The 18,711-nt window shown below is 42.6% G+C and overlaps 2 protein-coding genes across 5 annotated transcripts in view; one reads left to right on the top strand and one right to left on the bottom strand.

Moving 5' to 3' along the window:
* The first annotated feature begins 379 nt into the window (after nucleotides 1–379).
* PSTK (phosphoseryl-tRNA kinase) lies at nucleotides 380–15,728 on the top strand. 2 transcript variants are annotated; one of them, XM_070363338.1, is made up of 6 exons: nucleotides 380–1,845; nucleotides 4,467–4,758; nucleotides 5,214–5,412; nucleotides 8,051–8,126; nucleotides 10,633–10,726; nucleotides 14,599–15,728. In XM_070363338.1, the coding sequence occupies exons 1-6, from the start codon at nucleotides 1,648–1,650 to the stop codon at nucleotides 14,796–14,798; spliced, it is 1,059 nt and encodes a 352-aa protein (XP_070219439.1). In that variant the 5' UTR covers nucleotides 380–1,647; the 3' UTR covers nucleotides 14,799–15,728. The 2 variants fall into 2 exon arrangements, with proteins under 2 accessions (XP_070219439.1, XP_014333506.1); XM_014478020.2 differs by having other exon boundaries at nucleotides 386–1,863.
* IKZF5 (IKAROS family zinc finger 5) overlaps nucleotides 1,891–18,711 on the bottom strand; it is a 38,194-nt gene continuing 21,373 nt past the window's right edge. The window contains exons 6-7 of one of the 3 annotated variants that reach the window (XR_011462731.1): nucleotides 2,531–2,621; nucleotides 1,891–2,101 (exon numbers count right to left, since the gene is read on the bottom strand). The gene's annotated coding sequence lies outside the window, so the exon portion shown is untranslated. Of the gene's footprint in view, nucleotides 2,102–2,530; nucleotides 2,622–8,142; nucleotides 10,512–10,748; nucleotides 13,554–18,711 lie in introns of those variants that run through there. The other 2 variants (XM_070363336.1, XM_070363337.1) reach the window with 2 other exon arrangements.

Here is an 18,711-nt window from a genome sequence, read left to right as displayed (position 1 = left end):
AACTATTCTGTATAACACTATAATGGTGGTACATGTCATTATACATTTGCCAAAACTCATGGAATGTATAACATCAAGAATAAACCCAGTGTTAGCTATGGGTGATAATGTGTGCTGTGCTGTGCTTAGTTGCTCAGTCATGTCCAACTCTTTGCAACTCCATGGACTGCAGCCGGTCTGGCTCTGCTGACCATGGAGATTCTCCAGGCAAGAATACTCAAATGGGTTGCCATGCCCTCCTTCAGGGTATCTTCCCAACCCAGGGATAAAACCCAGGCCTCTTGCATTGCAGGTGGATTCTTTACTGTCTGAGCCACCAGGGAAGCTTAAGAATACTGGAGTGGGTAGCCTATCCCTTTTCCAGGGGATCTTCTCAACCCAGGAATCCAACTGGAGTCTCCTGCATTGCAGGCTGATTCTTTACCAGCTGAGCTACCAGGGAAGCCTGATAATGATGTGTAGGTTCATCAATTAATAACAAATGTACCATCCTGGATGTTGATATTCGAAGAGACTTGGGTAGGGGTGGGCAGAGGTGTATGTAAATTCTCCACTTTCTTTTCAATTTTGCTGTGAACCTAAAACTGCTCTTAAAAAGTAAGCAAGCAAAACTAACCGTGTTTAAACAAGAAAAAAAAAAAAGTTGCCAAGGAAAAAGAGAGGAAATGAGTGTGAGCGTGGATGAGGGATAAAAAACAATAATAAAGGAGAGGGATCTTGCACTGGGCCTATGACAATGAACTGTCATGAAATGAATGTTTAATTCAATGGTCACCTTCAACCCAAGAGAAAGAAAATGAGGTTGATGTATGTGCACCTGCTCTGTAATCACAAATATATCAGATACAACACCAGGTTATTAATTATATTTTGCCCCAGTATATACTCATTCTCATTCACTTGTTCACCACATTTTGAACATATCTCCTTATGACGAAGAAGTAACCTCATAAGACAAGCTGAAAGCTAGACTCTGAATGCAATTTTTCTACATCACATTCCCCATAGAGGGAATCTGTTTTATACTTCCTCACATCTTAGCATTTCTTTTTTTAACACTAAAAGCTTTCTCTGCGTGAATGCACTGGACTTGGAAGTGTAAGGAGGAATGTACCTTTCCTGCCTTCATTTCCCGACACTTGCTGCCGGCTGGTGGCGTTACCGCGCAATAACTAATATTTTTCGCCTCTCCTCCTGTCACCTGGAAGGAACAGCGGAGCACAGCTGTCGGACTCAGCTGCAGCTCGATGGTTCTTTTTCTTTTAATTGCCTCGCCGCGCAGCTTAAGGGATTTCATTAATAGCTCCCCAACCAGGGATTTATTCTTGCCCTCCGCAGTGACAGCGTTGACTGGATCCCACGGAATTCTTAAGTCCAACTTTTCTGATCTTTTAGGAAACGCATCCCCGTGAACTTGCCAGCCTAGGGGACTCGATTCACAGTCAGTTCAGCACCACTGCTTCAAGGGTCCAAGGGGACGATCTCGGAGATGACCGAGACGACAAAGGCCTTTTTGATCCGAAGACTCGCCTAGTTCTCTCTCGCGCCCCCAGGAGGCGCAACCCGGTGGTGGGGAACTGCGCATGCGCGGTTTGACGGACATTGCGCCGTCAACACTTCCGGTGGCCTCAGGTCTCCCGCTACAGCATGAAGATGGGGGAGGACGTCAGAGGAGCGCACAGCGAACGGCCACAGAAGCTAGTCCTCTGCGTTCTCTGCGGCCTGCCCGCGGCAGGAAAGTCAACTTTCGCGCGCGCCCTCAGACACTGGCTACAGCAGGAACTGGGTTGGGCGGTGGGAGTCGTCGCCTACGATGACGTCATGCCGGAAGCGGTCCTTGAGAAGGCAAGCGCAAGCCCATTGGTCAGTACTGAGGGGGCAGGGCGTAGGCCGGAGTTCAGTTAAGCTCAGTTGCTCACTCGGGTCCGACTCTTTGTGAATCCTTGGACGCCAGGCCTCCCTGTCCATCACCAACTCCCGGAGTTTACTCAGGCTCACGTCCATTGAGTTGGTGATGCCATCCAACCATCTCATCCTCTGTCGTCCCCTTCTCCCGTCTTCAGTAGCCAAGGAAAATGTATTATTGGAGGAGACCCTGATGCTGGAAAAGATTGAGGGCAGGAGAAGGGGACGACAGAGGATGAAATGGTTGGATGGCACCATAGGTGTACTGGATAATGCGTGGTGTGGGAGAAGGATCCCTGATGGAGGACAGATGGGGGTTCGAGGAAAGTGAGCTGGTTTGCACAGAATAAGTTGACTGTGAATATGACAGGTACAAACAGCCACCAGCATAGGGTTAGATTCTGAAGTCAGCGTGCAACGTGGAAATCTCCCATTGTCAGATACCCTCCTGAAAATCCTTTGGGAAGGTTGTTCTGAAAAGAGGGACAGACGCTGTCAAAAATTCAAACACAGCCAATTTAACAATCAGCCAGGAAAATCCAGGTTTTATGGGGCTTTAAGTTATGCAGTTTGAGGGAAACCCTTTTAAAGAAGAATACAAAATTACAAGTAACAAGGTACTTACTAGGGTGCCTCCTGTGAAAGTCCAGTCTGTACAAATGAAGAATTCTGCCTCTGAAGCTGGATCTTCATTCGTAATCGGAGTAAACCTGCCACTGCAAGAATGGGAAAAGATGTCAGTTTCTTAGTTGACCACCAGATGAAGTAATAGGCTTGTGTTTGGGTACCAAGCCATACTCAGCTTTAAGCCCTCAGATCACCCTCAGTGTGATGAGATGCATCCCTTTGAGAAGCATGTGAAAACAGAGACTTTTGAGGGAACAGTAGATTGATGGCACTCATCTCATGCTAACTCTAGAGAAAATACTCAGTGACATATTCTGAAAATTTTAAGTAGTTTTGTCGTTTAGTGCTGAATGTAGATGAGTTCACATAAATAAGATGCAAATATGGTGTGATTTCAGTCTGAGTATATTTGCAAAAATACATTTGGCATGTGAAAAATTTTGGACTTCACCAGCAAAGTTATATGTTTCCCCATTCTTGGTTAATTGTGAGGTAAATATGGTATCAGTCCCGTAGTACCAGTGGATTTACTTTGGTAATAGTATTTCACCACTCTGGAGGAAGCTGGAACTTGTCGATAGAGATTGTATTTGCTGTGGTTTTCCCTCTGTTTTCTTACTGTATTTTTTCCACTTTCCCCCTACAAAGGCCCTGGGGCTCATCTTGTTACCATGATTAGGATATCTCACATTTTAGGAAGTGATGTGTTGCTGTTTTCTTTTCAGTGGATTTCACTGTTATATTGGGTTGGCCAAAAAATTCATTTGGGTTTTTCTGTAGGAGGGCACAGAAAAATCCGAACGAACTTTTTGGCCAAACCAATATTAGTTTTGTGTGCTGTAATCTCAGTGATGTTATGGGGTGTGGACAGACAGGAGAGGGATCCTCATCTCCCGTCCTTGTGTTTTCCCTCCAGCCTTGACCTCATAACTGAGTCAGTGCTCTCCAGAGCCCTTGAGCAGCAGCAAGGTTACTTGTGTTTCCAAGCTATTTATTCTCTTCCCTTCAATCTGCTTACTCTATCTTTCCCTATCCCATTCCATTTCTATTGTTAGCCTGAGGTCCTTTCATCTGGACCCAGAGACTTTTCAGCTGATCCTCTTTCTGTCTGCTTTTCTTTTTTCTTTTTCTGTCCTTTTCTTATTTCAAGGGCACATGGGCATTGCTATATCTTAGCCAGACTGTTTTTATTTTGGCAGGATATTTATTTTGGTTCCTTCTTTCTCCTAGATGGTAACAGCTTTTCATTCTTTCATTTACTCACTTATTCAGTCATTTCATAAACACTTCTGGAGCATCTATTAGGTGTGAAACCCTCTGCTGAAGGCTGGGTATACAGCAGGCTATTGATCTAGCAGGGACATGGAGCTGCTTAAACAGTGTAAACCCTCTTAGAGTGGAGACTCAGTGTATACAAGTGTCGTGGTATGCAAGGGAGGGTCTGCATGCCTTCTACATGGTTGAGTCTGAAAGGTGTTCACAGAGCTAATATCGCTGACTAGTTTTTCAGCAGACGGAATAGCATATGTGAAGACATGAGTATGGGAAAGCAAGCTGTGACTGCTGCTGCTAAGTCACTTCAGTCGTGTCCAACTCTGTGCGACCCCATAGACAGCAGCCCACCAGGCTCCTCTGTCCCTGGGATTCTCCAGGCAAGAACACTGGAGTGGGTTGCCATTTCCTTCTCCAATGCAGGAAAGTGAAAAGTGAAAGTGAAGTCGCTCAGTCGTGCCCGACTTAGCGACCCCATAGACTGCAGCCTTCCAGGCTCCTCCATCCATGGGATTTTCCAGGCAAGAGTACTGTGACTAGTGTTGTGACTAGAGACCTCCAAATGGTTCAGAAATTATCATATGGAGCAGGGGGGGTGTTGAGACATGACCACAGTACTGGCCAAAGCCTAATATAATTTTCAGTTCTCTGGTATTTTGCAGCCATCCCAGTGGAAATTGTTTCGCCAGGAACTGTTGAAGTTCCTTGAACACTTCTTGCTGGCTGTCATTAACGGGTGTCAGATGTCTGCCCCACCCAGCAAGACTGAAGCCATGTGGAAGGATTTTATAACCTGCTTGAAGGATCAAGATCTGATATCTTCTGCAGCTGTTGAGGCCCAGGCTCTCTACCCCTTAACGAAGACTGCTGTGTCTAGACCTCTGCTTTTGATTTTAGATGACAACTTTTATTATCAAAGTATGAGATATGAAGTCTATCAGCTGGCTCGGAAATGTAATTAACACATTTTTTTTCCTCACACACAAAGATATTTATTCATGTATCAAATTTACTAGTGCTGGGACTTCCCTAGTGATCCAGTGATTAAGACTTCACCTTCCAATGCAAAGGGTGAGAGTTTGATCCCTGGTCAGGGAGCTGATATCCCACTTGCCTTGTGGCCAATAAACCGAAACATAAAACAGAAGCCACACTGTCGCAAATTCAGTAAAGACTTTAAAAATGCTCTGCATCAAAAAAACAAAACAAAACACCAACGATCACTGTTTTTGGTGAGAACTTAAGTGGATTAGGAGGTTCATATGGATTTACTTCATTTTCAAAGCTACACGTGCAGTACTGCGAATGGTCTTTGCTTCTGCAGATGGGATAACTTATGTAAATACGTTTAGTTCACATTTTGGAAAAATACTTCCCGAGTAATTTTGTGGTTTTTGAATTGTTTTCAGATTCATTAGGCTTTTGCCAGCTGTTTTTAGATTGTGCTCTTGAGACCTGTCTACAGAGGAATGCCCAGAGACCACGACCACTGCCTGCGGAGACCATCCACCAGATGGGAAACAAAATAGAAAAGCCCAACCCTGAGAAAAATGCTTGGGAACACCACAGCCTCGCAATTCAGAGTCCAGCATGTGCTTCAGAGGCCAGGTAGCCCCACTCAAAGGTGTCTTTTCACCAGGTGCCTCGCTGAGCCAGGCCCTGGGCTGCATACTTCTGTATCCATTTGATTGCTCTTCACACAAGCCTTGGAGAGAGATTATTTCTTCCCCTTTGTGTAGAAGAGAAAACCCAGTGAGAAGTTTAGCTTGCCCAGAGTCACTGCGATTGTCAGCTACACCTGAGAGGTGAATCCAGGTTTGTTTGCAAATATGTCCTCTTGTTAAAGTTATACGGTTTCCCAGGGATCAGGGCAGAGAGTTCAGAGTAGGCTACCTCTCTGATACTCTTGCTGAAGTAGTGTAGTCTAGATTGCCCAAGTGTTCTTTCCTTTGTCAGTTTTTTTTAAAAACTTTTTATTTATTTTTTTGGCTGTACCACGAGGCTTGTGGGATCTTAGTTCCATGAGCAGGGATCAAATCCACATCCTCTTCACTGGGAGCGCAAAGTCTTAACCACGGGACCACCAGGGAAGTCCCCCCAGTAGTTTTCTTATACAGAGAAAAGGAATGGAACTGAATCCTGGTTGTGCCTTAAATCTCACTCCGTTACACTGCTTGTGTAGGTGTGAGGCTTGTGGCTATGCTGTCTAATGCATTTGATTACTGAAATAGGTCTTGAGAGTTCTAGAGTTCTAGTTTACAACATTTCTGATAGAAATTTCACCGATGATGGAACTGTTCTGTATTTGTCCTCCCAGTATGGTAGCTGCTGCTGCTGCCAAGATACTTCAGCAGCTGCCAGCCACATGCAACTGACCATCAAGCACTAGACATAAAACCAGTGCAACTTATGACCTGAATTTTATTTATTTGGCTGCCCTGGGTCATCTTTGCTGCATGTGGGCTCTCTGTCTAGTTGCAGAGAGTAGGGCTGCTCTCTAGTCACTGTGCATGGGATTCTCCTTTCGGTGGGTTCTCTTGCTGTGGACCACAGGCTCTAGAGCACAGCCTAAGTAGCTGTGGCCACAGGCTCAGCTGCTCTGAGGCATGTGGGATCTTCCCAGATCAGGGATCCAACCCATATGTCCTGTATTGGCAGGTAGATTCATAAACACTGGACCACCAGGGAAACCCCGTGACCTGAATTTTAAATGTGATTTTGATCACTTTAAACTTAACTGGTTACATGTGGCCTGTGGGTGCTGCAGGAACAGCACAATTCTAGAGGTATGTCCCCCACGGTCCCTTAGTTCCCGCCTCACTGGTGTCCATATGCGATCAACAGTTTTTAAAAGGCTAATGTTTTAAACTCTGTACTCTGTATTCTCTTCCAATCATATCAATCTTTTTCTTAAACTCATTCTTCAAAATGTTTACTTCCCAAGATACAGTTTCCATGCATTTTGTAATACTCTAACATTCTAAAAACATTCAAAATTGGATTTAAGTATTGTTCATAGGGTTAATGAAATAAGCTACGGCTGAGATTTCTAATTTTAACTTCCCATAATATCTTGAAACTTTGAGCAGGCGAACACATAAGTGATCGATGGCTTGTGTTTCTGGAATACTGAAAATGTTTTCCTTCAGAAACGAATGGCTGGTTGAGATATTGAGATATCCCATGAGAGCAGCCTAAGGTTGTCATCACTGCTTTGGGGGCGAGTTCTTACTAGAAGTAGGAAGGAGTATGAGCTTTGCCAGTGCCAGGGCCAACCCGGAGCAGAATCTGCAGGTTTGTCTTGTGTCTTAAGAACGTGGTCCAGGGACTTCCCTGATGGTCCAGTGGCTAAGACTCTGTGCTCCCAAAGCAGGGAACCCAGATTCAACTCCTGGTCCAGAAACTGGATCCCACATGCCACAGCTAAAAAGATTCCACATTCCACAGCTAAGACCCTGTGCATCCAAATAAATAAATATATAATTTAAAAAAGAAAAAACCTAAACCAGGGAGGAAAAAACAAAAAAACAAAAAAACCCATGGTCTAAAATAGTCCCAGCATAGCTGTGAAGGGGTTGTCTAAAATCTGGTGGCCTTCTATCGGAAGTTGAAAGATGATATGACAAATATGCCTTTCCCAGGCTTCTGTGAAATACTACAGCTAACTGGTGGTTCAGCACTAAAGAATCCGCCTACAGTGCAGGGGCTGCAGGTTTCATCTCTGGGTCAGGAAGATCCCCTGGAGTAGGAATTAGCAACTGACTCCAGTATTCTTGCCTGGAGAATCCCATGGACAGAGGACCCTGGTGGGTTAGAGTCCATAGAGTCACAAAGAGTTGAACATGACAACTGAGCTCACATACACAGACACACACACACACAAATGAGTAGAAGCCAGGAAATAAAGACTAAGCATGCTTCTCTGGGGAATATAAAGTTGTAGGTGCCTAAAGTTCAGCACTTAATGAGAGAAAAGAGAGAATGTCTTTTCAAAGCTTATTAATAGGGGTCTTGGGAAATTAGTATTTTTTACAGGAGGGATTTTGGGGGGCTTCTTGAAATTCTACATTTGAATTTTGCAAGTAGAAGGTAGCTTCCAAATCACTTTGCTTTTCCCCTTCTGTTTAGGATTTTAGATATACCACTTTTATTCCTCTAGAATTCAGCTTAGTGCTCAAAAACACAAGTTCTTTTAAAAAACAGGTGTTTGATATAAGAATTTATTTAATCCTACCTCCTCTTACAGGCTGAAGCTGACTGATTTATTGATTACTGCTTTGGAAAACCCAATAAAACACGTGGAGGAGAACTTGGAACAAAAAGTAAGTCTTCCAGTTGAGATTTAGCATAAATGAGAAGGAACTTTCTCTCAGAAGAAGGATCTTCTGTAGGAAGAGCCTTTGGAGCTGAGTGTGAAGTATGTGTAACGTGTGGAAGATGATCTCTGTCCCTGCCCCAGCGTCTCACCAGCATCCAGCCCGATACCTGGGTGCAGTGGTGCTCTGGAGGCGGCCTGCGCTGCTTGCTCAAAGGCAGCTGTTAAATTTTCAGAAATGGTGGAGCCTGCTGATGTTACATTGGTAGCATGAAGTGGGCATGGATGGGAATATTTATACCATTGTTATTGTCGTTCACTCACTCAGTCGTGTCTGACTCTTTGCGACCCCAGGGACTGCAGCACGCCAGGCTGCCCTGTCCTTCATCATCTCCCAGAGCTTGCCCAAACTCGTCCTTTTGAGTCAGTGATGCCATTCAGTCATCTCATCCTCTGTCGTCCCCTTCTCCTCCTGCCTTCAGTCTTTCCCAGCATCAGGGTCTTTTCCAATGAGTCACCTCCTCGAATCAGGTGACCCAAAGTATTGGAGCTTCAGCTTCAGTCCTTCCAATGAATATTCAGGGCTGATTTCCTTTAGGATTGACTAGTTTGATCTCCTTGCAGTCCAAAGGACTCTCAAGCGTCTTCTCCAGCACCGTAGCTCAAAACCATCAATCCTTCAGTCCTTAGCCTTCTTTATGGTCCAACTCTCTTATCTATACACGACTACTGGAAAAACCATAGCTTTGACTAGATGAACCTTTGATGGAAAAGTAATGTCTATGTTTTTTAATATGCCATCTAGGTTTGTCATAGCTTTTCTCCCAAGGAGCAAGCATCTTTTAATTTCATGGCTGCAGTCACCATCTGCCAGTAATTTTGGAGCCCAAGAAAATAAAGTCTGTCACTGTTTCCATTGTTTCCCCATCTATTTGCCATGAAGTAATTGGGACCAGATGGCATGATCTTAGTGTTTTGAATTGAGTTCTAAGCCAGCTTTTTCACTCTCTTCTCTCACCTTCATCAAGAGGCTCTTTAGTTCCTCTTCACTTTTTCCCATAAGGATGGTGTCATCTGCATATCTGAGGTTATTGATATTTCTCCCTGCAATCTTGATTCCAGCTAGTACTTCATCTAGCCCAGCATTTCACTTGATGTACTCTGCATATAAGTTAAATAAGCAGGGTGACAAGATAGAGCCTTGATGTACTCCTTTCCCAATTTGGAACCAGTCTGTTGTTCCATGTCCAGTTCTAACTATTGCTTCTTGACCTGCATACAGATTTCTCAGGAGGCAGGTCAGGTGGTCTGGTATTCCCATCTCTTGAAGAATTTTCCACAGTTTGTTGTTATCGACACAGTCAAAGGCTTTATCATAGTCAATAAAGCAGGAGTAGATGTTTTTCTGGAATTCTCTTACTTTTTCTATGATCCAGTGGATGTTGGCAGTTTAATCCCAGGTTCCTCTGCCTTTTCTAAATCCATCTTGAACATCTGGGAGTTCTTAGTTTACATGCTGTAGAAGCCTAGCTTGGAGAATTTTTAGCTTTACTTTGCCAGCATGTGAAATGAGTGCAATTGTGTGGTAGTTTGAACATTCTTTGGCAGTGCCCTTTTTGGGGATTCGAATGAAAACTGACCTTTTTCAGGTCACAGCAGTCCTGTGACCACTGCTGAGTTTCCCAAATTTGCTGGCATATTGAGTGCAGCATTCCACCAGCATCATCTTTTAAGATTTGAAATAGGTCATCTGGAATTCCGTCACCCCCACTAGCTTTGCTTGTTGATGCTTCCTAAGGCCCACTTGACTCCTCACTCCAGGATGTCTGGCTTTAGGTGAGTGATCACACCATCGTGGTGATCTGAGTCATTAAGATCTTTTTTGTATAGTTCTTCTGTCTGTTCTTGCCACCTTTTAATATCTTCTGCTTTTGTTAGGTCCATACCTTTCCTGTCCTTTATTGTTCCCATCTTTGCATGGTATGTTCCCTTGGTATCTCTAATTTTCTTGAATAGAGAATCTTTCCCATTCTAAATAGACAAACACTATAGATGCGTTTGTTTCTGTCTTCGAGAGCCTATTCTTAGACATTAACCAGCATACTGCCTACATGGAACCCAATTCACAACTTGATGTATTTCATTTAGACCCTCTCCTAGAGAAGAAAGGGGCTTCCCTGGTGGCTCAGATGTAAAGAATCTGCCTGCAATGCAGGAGACCTGGATTTGATCCCTGGGTTGGAAGATCCCCCTGGAGAAGGGAATGGCTACCCACTCCAGTATTCTTGGCTGGGAAATCCCATGGACAGAGGAGCCAGGCGAGCCACAGTCCATGGGGTGACAAAGAGTCGAACACGACTGAGCGAATAACACTTTCAGTAGAGAAGGATACCTGGAAGAGAAAAGCCACTTTTACTTTTCTTTCAGTGTCTTCACCTATGTATCACCTACACTTTGCTCATTTCTTTTGTACAACTAGGTAACTGTCCCAATAACAATGTCTTATTATCTAGGAAACAGACAGACTTATCGGTTCAACTAACATTCTTCATCAAGCTGATCAGACCCTCCGAAGAATTGTCTCTCAGACAATGAAGGAAGCCAAAGGTATGCTGAGTAGTTAAGATTCTATTCATTGAGACTGTGCTCTACTGCTACTCTTGTTCCCTGGACACGAGTACTTTACGTACTTTCATTTGTGACGTTTACATCATGTTTTCAGTTTAAATGTGCAACTCGATTGTGTTATACTTCTACCCCTGGAATCGGGCTTTCATCCATCCAGTAGGTTTTTATTGAGTGGCTACTCTGTACTAGGCTTTATTCTAGATATTGGAACGTTTGGAGGGAACAGAATGTCATAGTGAGGAGACACACACACAAAAGAAATATATGAACATATGCCAGCGCTCTGAAGAAAAAGAAAGTAGGGTAAGACAGTGTAGTGATGGGAGGATTTATTTTTAAAAGAGCAATCATGAAGACTTCTCAGAGGAAATGACATTTAAGCAAAGATGCGAATGAAAGGAAATAGCAAGCCATACTGATGCCCAGAGGATCTTTCCAAGTAGTGCCAAAAGCTACTTTATCTGTACCAGGTACAGCTGGTATATTCTAGAACACAGAAGAAGCCATTGAGTCTAGAGTGAAGTAAGGGATGGGGAGAGGTAGTCAGGCCCAGCTGGAAAATCGGCATGGCATCTGAACAAGCTCAGTGCACTGTCAGCCTGAACTTAGATGAAATGTGTGGTAATTACAGTTCTGGAAAATTATTCCTTTAGGTTTTGAATATCGAACTCTTTACTTTTACTTTTTGTAAATCACCCTTGATTTACAAAAAATAACAGCAGCTTAACATTTCTTGAACTCCTTTTATATGCCAAGAGCCTTATATATTATTTCTAGTCTTCAGAATCCTATCAAGGAAGTGTAGTTTTACACATGGGGAAACGGAGGGTCTGAGAGGATACGTATATCTGCTCAAGGCTACACTGAACAGTGGCTATATACTTGGGCAACTTGGGGCTCAGAGATAAGTCTGATTCTAGTCTATGCTTTCTGTTATGCTCCCGCACATCCCCAACATTTATTATTAATCCCTTTAGAAAAACTTAGGACATTGGAAAAAGAAACAGTATACTAACCATATTATGTTTTTCAAACTTCTTTTTTTAACCCTGATCCATAACTCGATTTTAATACTGTAACCTAGTGTGTGTAGCCCCTTACGTGAACACACTCCTGCATAGAAACAAGTTTCACAAAATGCTCCCATGATTAATGAGCTCTACTGTAGTCTATTTGATTGCATCTTAGAAAAACACTGGTTGCAACATGCAACCCGGGTATGGGTTATAATACAAAGTTTGGAAAAGAGCCGGAACAAAAATGGTCTCACGTGAGAAAGAAAACAAAAATAGTTGTAGTAGAAGTTTTCAGCCGTTTGCCTTTGTCTGTAAAATGAATTAGGACCATGACATCACTTCATGGCAGATAGAAGGGGAAAATGTGGAAGCAGTGACGGATTTTATTTTCTTGGGCTCCAAAATCACTGAAGATGGTGACTGCAGCCATGAAATTAAAAGACACTCCTTGGAAGGAAAGCTATGACAAATTTAGACAATGTATTAAAAAGCAGAGACATCACTTTGCTGACAAAGGTCCATATAGTCAAAACTATAGTTTTTCCAGTAGTCATGTATGGATATGATACTGCTGCTACTGCTAAGTCACTTCAGTCATGTCCGACTCTGTGCTACCCCACAGACAGCAGCCCACCAGGCTCCCCCGTCCCTGGGACTCTCCAGGCAAGAACACTGGAGTGGGTTGCCATTTCCTTCTCCAATGCATGAAAGTGAAAAGTGAAAGTGAAGTCGCTCAGTTGTGTCCGACCCTCAGCGACCCCATGGACTGCAGCCTTTCAGGCTCCTCTGTCCATGGGATTTTCCAGGATAGATATGATAGTTGGACCATAAAGAAGGCTGAGTGCCAAAGAACTGATGCTTTTGAACTGTGGTGTTGGAGAAGACTCTTGAGAGTCCCTTGGACTGCAAGGAGATCAAAGCAGTCCATCCTAAAGGAAATCAGTCCTGACTATCCATTGGAAGGACTGATGCTGAAACTCCAATCCTTTGGCCACCTGATGCAAAGAACTAACTCCTTGAAAAGACCCTGATGCTTGGAAAGATTGAAGGCAGGAGAAGGGGGCAGCAGAAGATGAGATGGTTGGATGGCATCACTGACTCAATGGACATGAGTTTGAGCAAGCTCCAGGAGATAGTGAAGGACAAGGAAGCCCAGCATGCTATGATTCATGGGGTGGCAAAGAATTGGACATGACTTAGTGACTAAACAACAACATAAAATCAAGGGGGACTGGGGTTATACCCAAATTACTCTCAATTCTCTTCCTATCCATTAAAATGGGTTTTTCCCCCCCTCTTGGTGAAGGAGATGGCACTAGCTTCTAGAACTCTGCTTAAATAAAATTAAATAATTTGGTTCTCTTTCCATCAAGAAGTAAAAGGACAATCCACAAAATGGGAGAAAATATTTGCAAATCACATCTCATAAAGGACTTATACCCAAAATATATAAAGGACTCTCACAACTCAATAATAAAGACAAATAACCCTATTTTTTAAATGGGCAAAAAATCTGAGTAGAAATTTCTTTAGGGAAAATATACAAATGGCCAGTAACTGCATGGAAACACACCTGGCATTATTAGTTACCAGGGAAATACAGATCAAAACCACAGTGAGATACCACTGCACACTCACTAGGCCAGCTAGAATCTAAAAGTCCAGGTTTCAGTGAGGATATGGCGAACTCAGAATCCATGGACACCACTGGTGGCAGTGTAAAATGGTGCGGCTGCTTTGGAAAACAGCCTAGCAGCTCCTCAGAAGATTAAATGTAGTTACCATTGGACCTAGAAATGAAAACATATTCATATAAAAATCTGTACACAAGTGCTTGCTGCTGCTGCTGCTGCTGCTAAGTCGCTTCAGTCATGTCTGACTCTGTGCGACCCCATAGACGGCAGCCCACCAGGCTTCCCCATCCCGGGGATTCTCCAGGCAAGAACACAAGTGCTTATAGCATCATTATTACTAACAGCCAAAAGGTAGAAGTAACCCAAAGGTCCATCAGCTGACAAACATATGGATATGTCCATCTATCCATAAAATGGATTATCCAACCATAAAAAGCAAGAAAATACTACAACATGGATGAACCTTGAAAACAGTGTGTAAAGTGCTAGAAGCCAGTCACAAAAGTCACATAGTGTGCGTCCCGTCATGTGAAATGTCCAGAATGGGGAAATCTGGAAACACGAGGTGGAATACTGGTTGCTTAGGGATTGAGGGCAGAGAGAGGAGCGATGGGGCAGGAGGGTGATGTTAGCTATCACAGATGATAAAAATGTTTTTTAAGATTGACTGTGATCATTGCTGCTTATATCTGTGAATATAATAAAACTACTGAATTGTAGTTTAAATGGTAAGCTGTAATGTTAATTTTACCTCCATAAAGCTGTTCAACAAAAAAAATCAGTTCTCAGTCACACCACCCACATGGCTAGTGGCTGCTGTACTGAAGGGCAGACGCAGAACATTTCCATCATTGTAGGAAACTATACTGGACAACTATTCTAGGCATATGAGCTTCAAACCCAACTGTCATTTTCTAGCTCTGCTCTTTGGCCTTCCTACCTGTTAATCCAATAAGATTGTAAGTCGACTTATTTTGTCAACAAAAAGCCTTTTCTGCTCACACGTTTCGTAGCAAGTTGTTTAAATGATTTGCTTGTATTGCATTAAGGTGACCTTTGTCTACATGTATATTATACCAGCTCAATTATTATTTGTAGAAGAATCTGAATGGTTTGTCTGAAGTAATCAAATTAATTTCCTAGTGTCATCAGTCCAGCTAAATTTAATCTACCCAAATAATTTTGAGTATCTTTATTTTAGATGAACAGATGTTTCCGTACAACTTGAAGCTTTTGGCAGAAGAACTTAACAAGCTCAAAGCAGAGTTTTTGGAAGACCTAAGACAAGCAAACAAAAAATACCTGTGCTTTCAACAAACCATTGACTTAGCAGATGTTATTTCTTTTTTCCATTATGAGAAAGATAACATTGTAAGGAAGTATTTTTCAAAGCAGCATTAAAACTTCTGAATCTCCAATCAAATATCTAATTTGGTTATGATTTTTCAAACTAATTAAAACAGTTATGTATTACTGGATGTGTTCTAGTCTAATAATGTGAATTGCCTAATGCAGAGTTCCAAAGAATAGCAAAGAGAGATAAGAAAGCCTTCCTCAGCAATCAATGCAAAAAAATAGGGCAAAACAACAGAATGGGAAGGACTAGAGATCTCTTCAAGAAAATTAGAGATACCAAGGGGACATTTCATGCAAAGATGGGCACAATAAAGGACAGAAATGGTATGGACATAACAGAAGCAGAAGATATTAAGAAAAGGTGGCAAGAATACACAAAAGTACTGTACAAAAAAGATCTTCATGACCCAGATAATCACGATGGTGTGATCACTCACCTAGAGCCAGACATCCTGGAATGTGATGTCAAGGGGGCCTTAGGAAGCATCACTACGATCAAAGCTAGTGGAGGTGATGGAATTCCAGTTGAGCTATTTCAAATCCTGAAAGATGACGCTGTGAAAGTGCTGCACTCAATATGCCAGCAAATTTGGAAAACTCAGCAGTGGCCACAGGACTGGAAAAGGTCAGTTTTCATTCCAATCCCAAAGAAAGGCAATGCCAAAGAATGCTCAAACTACTGCACAATTGCACTCATCTCACATACTAGTAAAATAGTGCTTAAAATTCTCCAAGCCAGGTTTCAGCAATACGTGAGCTGTGAACTTCCAGATGTTCAAGCTCGTTTTAGAAAAGGCAGAGAAACCAGAGATCAAATTGCCAACATCCGCTGGATCATGGAAAAAGCAGGAGTTCCAGAAAAACATCTATTTCTGCTTTATTAACTATGCCAAACCCTTTGACTGTGTGGATCACAATAAACTGTGGAAAATTCTGAAAGAGATGGGCATACCAGACCACCTGACCTGCCTCTTGACCTGTATGCAGGTCAGGAAGCAACAGTTAGAACTGGACACGGAACAGACTGGTTCCAAATAGGAAAAGGAGCGTCAAGGCTGTATATTGTCACCCTGCTTATTTAACTTCTATACAGAGTACATCATGAGAAATGCTGGGCTGGAGGAAGCACAAGCTGGAATCAAGTTTGCTGGGAGAAATATCAATAACCCCAGATATGCAGATGACACCATGCTTATGGTAGAAAGTGAAGAACTAAAGAGCCTCTTGATGAAAGTGAAAGAGGAGAGTGAAAAAGTTGGCTTAAAGCTCAACATTCAGAAAACTAAGATCATGGCATCCAGTACCATCACTTCATGGCAAATAGATGGGGAAACAGTGGAAACAGTGTCAGACTTTATTTTTGGGGGGCTCCAAAATCACTGCAGATGGTGACTGCAGCCATGAAATTAAAAGATGCTTACTCCTTGGAAGGAAAGTTATGACCAACCTAGACAGCATATTAAAAAGCAGAGACATTACTTTGTCAACAAAGGTCCGTCTAGTCAAGGCTATTGTTTTTCCAGTGGTCATGTATGGATGTGAGAGTTGGACTATGAAGAAAGCTGAGTGCCGAAGAATTGATGCTTTTGAATTGTGGTGTTGGAGAAGACTCTTCAGAGTCCCTTCGATTGCAAGGAGATCCAACCAGTCCATCCTAAAGATCAGTCCTGGGTGTTCATTGGAAGGACTGATGTTGAAGCTGAAGCTCCAATACTTTGGTCACCTGATGTGAAGAGCTGACTCATTTGAAAAGACCCTAATGCTGGGAAAGATTGAGGGCAGGAGGAGAAGGGGACGACAGAGGATGAGATGGTTGGATGGCATCACCGACTCGATGGACATGGGTTTAGGTGGACTCCGGGAGTTGGTGATGGACAGGGAGGCCTGGCGTGCTGCGCTTCATGGGGTTGCAAAGAGTCGGACACGACTGAGCGACTGAACTGAACTGAACTGAAAGACCTGTTAAAAAAAAAAATTAGTCCATTCTTTGGACAAATTCTTAGAAAGGTACAATCTCCCTAGACTGAACCAGGAAGAAATAGAAAATATGAGCAGACCAATCACAAGCACTGAAATTCAAACCATGATTAAAAACCTTCCAGCAGACAAAAGTCGAGGACCTGATGGCTTCACAGGCAAATTTTATCAAGAGAAGAGTTAACAACTATCCTTCTGAAACTGTTCCAAAAAGTCACAGAGGAAGGAAAACTTCCCAACCCATTTTAAGAGACCACCATAACCCTGATATCAAAACCAGACAAAGATACCACAAAAAGTAAAAATTACAGGCCAATATCACTGATGAACACAGATGCAAAAATCGTCAGCTAAATACTCGCAATCCATATCCAACAATACATTAAAAAGTTCATACACCATGATCAAGTGGTGAATCCCTGGGACTTACCCCAGGGAGGCAAAGATTCTTCAGCATCTGCAAATCAATCATTGTGATACATCATACCAACAAATTGAAGAATAAAAACCATATGGGCATCATTCCTCCCAAAGAACACCCAGGACTGATCTCCTTTAGAATGGACTGGTTGGATCTCCTTGCAGTCCAAGGGACTCTCAAGAGTCTTCTCCAGCACCACAGTTCAAAAGCATCAATTCTTCAACACTCAGCTTTCTTCACAGTCCAACTCTCACATCCATACATGACCACGGGAAAAACCATAGCCTTGACTAGACGGACCTTTGTTGACAAAGTAATGTCTCTGCTTTTTAATATGCTGTCTAGGTTGGTCATAACTTTCCTTCCAAGGGGTAAGTGTCTTTTAATTTCATGGCTGCAGTCACTATCTGCAGTGATTTTGGAGCCCCCAAAAAATAAAGTCTGATACTGTTTCCACTGTTTCCCCATCTATTTCCCATGAAGTGATGGAACCAGATGCCATGATCTTAGTTTTCCGAATGTTGAGCTTTAAGCCAACTTTTTCACTCTCCTCTTTCACTTTCATCAAGAAGCTTTTTAGTTCCTCTTCACTTTCTGCCATAAGGGTGGTGTCATCTGCATATCTGAGGTTATTGATATTTCTCCTGGCAATCTTGATCCCAGCTTGTGCTTCTTCCAGCCCAGCATTTCTCATGATGTACTCTTCATAGAAGTTAAATAAGCAGGGTGACAATATACAGCCTTGATGTACTCCTTTTCCTATTTGGAACCAGTCCGTTATTCCATGTCCAGTTCTAACTGTTGCTTCCTGACCTGCATATAGGTTTCTCAAAAGGCAGGTCAGGTGGTTCTGTACATAGAAGATCCTAAAGATGCTACCAGAAAACTACTAGAGCTCATCAATGAATTTGGTAAAGTTGCATGTTACAAAATTAATACAAGAAATCTGTTGCATTTCTACACACTAACAACGAAAGATCAGAAGGAGAAATTCAAGAAGCAATTCCATTTACCATTGCATCAAAAAGAATAACATACCTAGGAATAAACCTACCTAAGGAGACTGGTGGCGCAGATGGTAAAGCATCTGCCTACAATGCAAGAGACGTGGGTTTGATACCTGGGTCAGGAAAATCCCCTGGAGAAGGAAATGGCAACCCACTCTAGTACTCTTGCCTGGAAAATCCCATGGAGAGAGGACCATGGTAGGCTACACAGTCCATGGGGTTGCAAAGAGTCGGACACAACTGCAACTTCACTTCACTTCACTAAGGAGACAAAAGACCTTTAGTCTGAAAACTATAAGATGCTGATGAAAGAAATCAAAGAGGACATAAACAAATGGAAAGATATACCATGTTTGTGGATTAGAAGAATCAATATTGTCAAAATAACTATACTACTTACAGCAATCTACAGATTCAATGCAATCCCTGTCAAATTACCAATGGCATTTTTCACAGAACTAGAACAGAAAATCTCAAAATTTGTATGGAGACACAAAAGACCCTGAATAGCCAAAGCAATCTTGGAGGGGGAGAAAAAGAAAACAGAGTTGGT

The sequence above is a fragment of the Bos mutus genome, chromosome 26, assembly GCF_027580195.1.
Source record: "Bos mutus isolate GX-2022 chromosome 26, NWIPB_WYAK_1.1, whole genome shotgun sequence".
Taxonomy (NCBI): domain Eukaryota; kingdom Metazoa; phylum Chordata; class Mammalia; order Artiodactyla; family Bovidae; genus Bos; species Bos mutus.
Note: the sequence above shows the minus strand (reverse complement) of the source record. Positions and strands in the feature narration are given on the sequence as shown.

What these genes read in the sequence shown, in the direction of transcription:
- PSTK (XM_014478020.2), top strand. Translation starts at nt 1,648, where the DNA reads ATGAAGATGGGGGAGGACGTCAGAGGAGCGCACAGCGAACGGCCACAG. An exon ending in AGGCAAGCGCAAGCCCATTG is followed by an intron (nt 1,864 to 4,466) that starts GTCAGTACTGAG and finishes GGTATTTTGCAG; the next exon opens with CCATCCCAGTGGAAATTGTT. An exon ending in GACAATGAAGGAAGCCAAAG is followed by an intron (nt 10,727 to 14,598) that starts GTATGCTGAGTA and finishes TCTTTATTTTAG; the next exon opens with ATGAACAGATGTTTCCGTAC.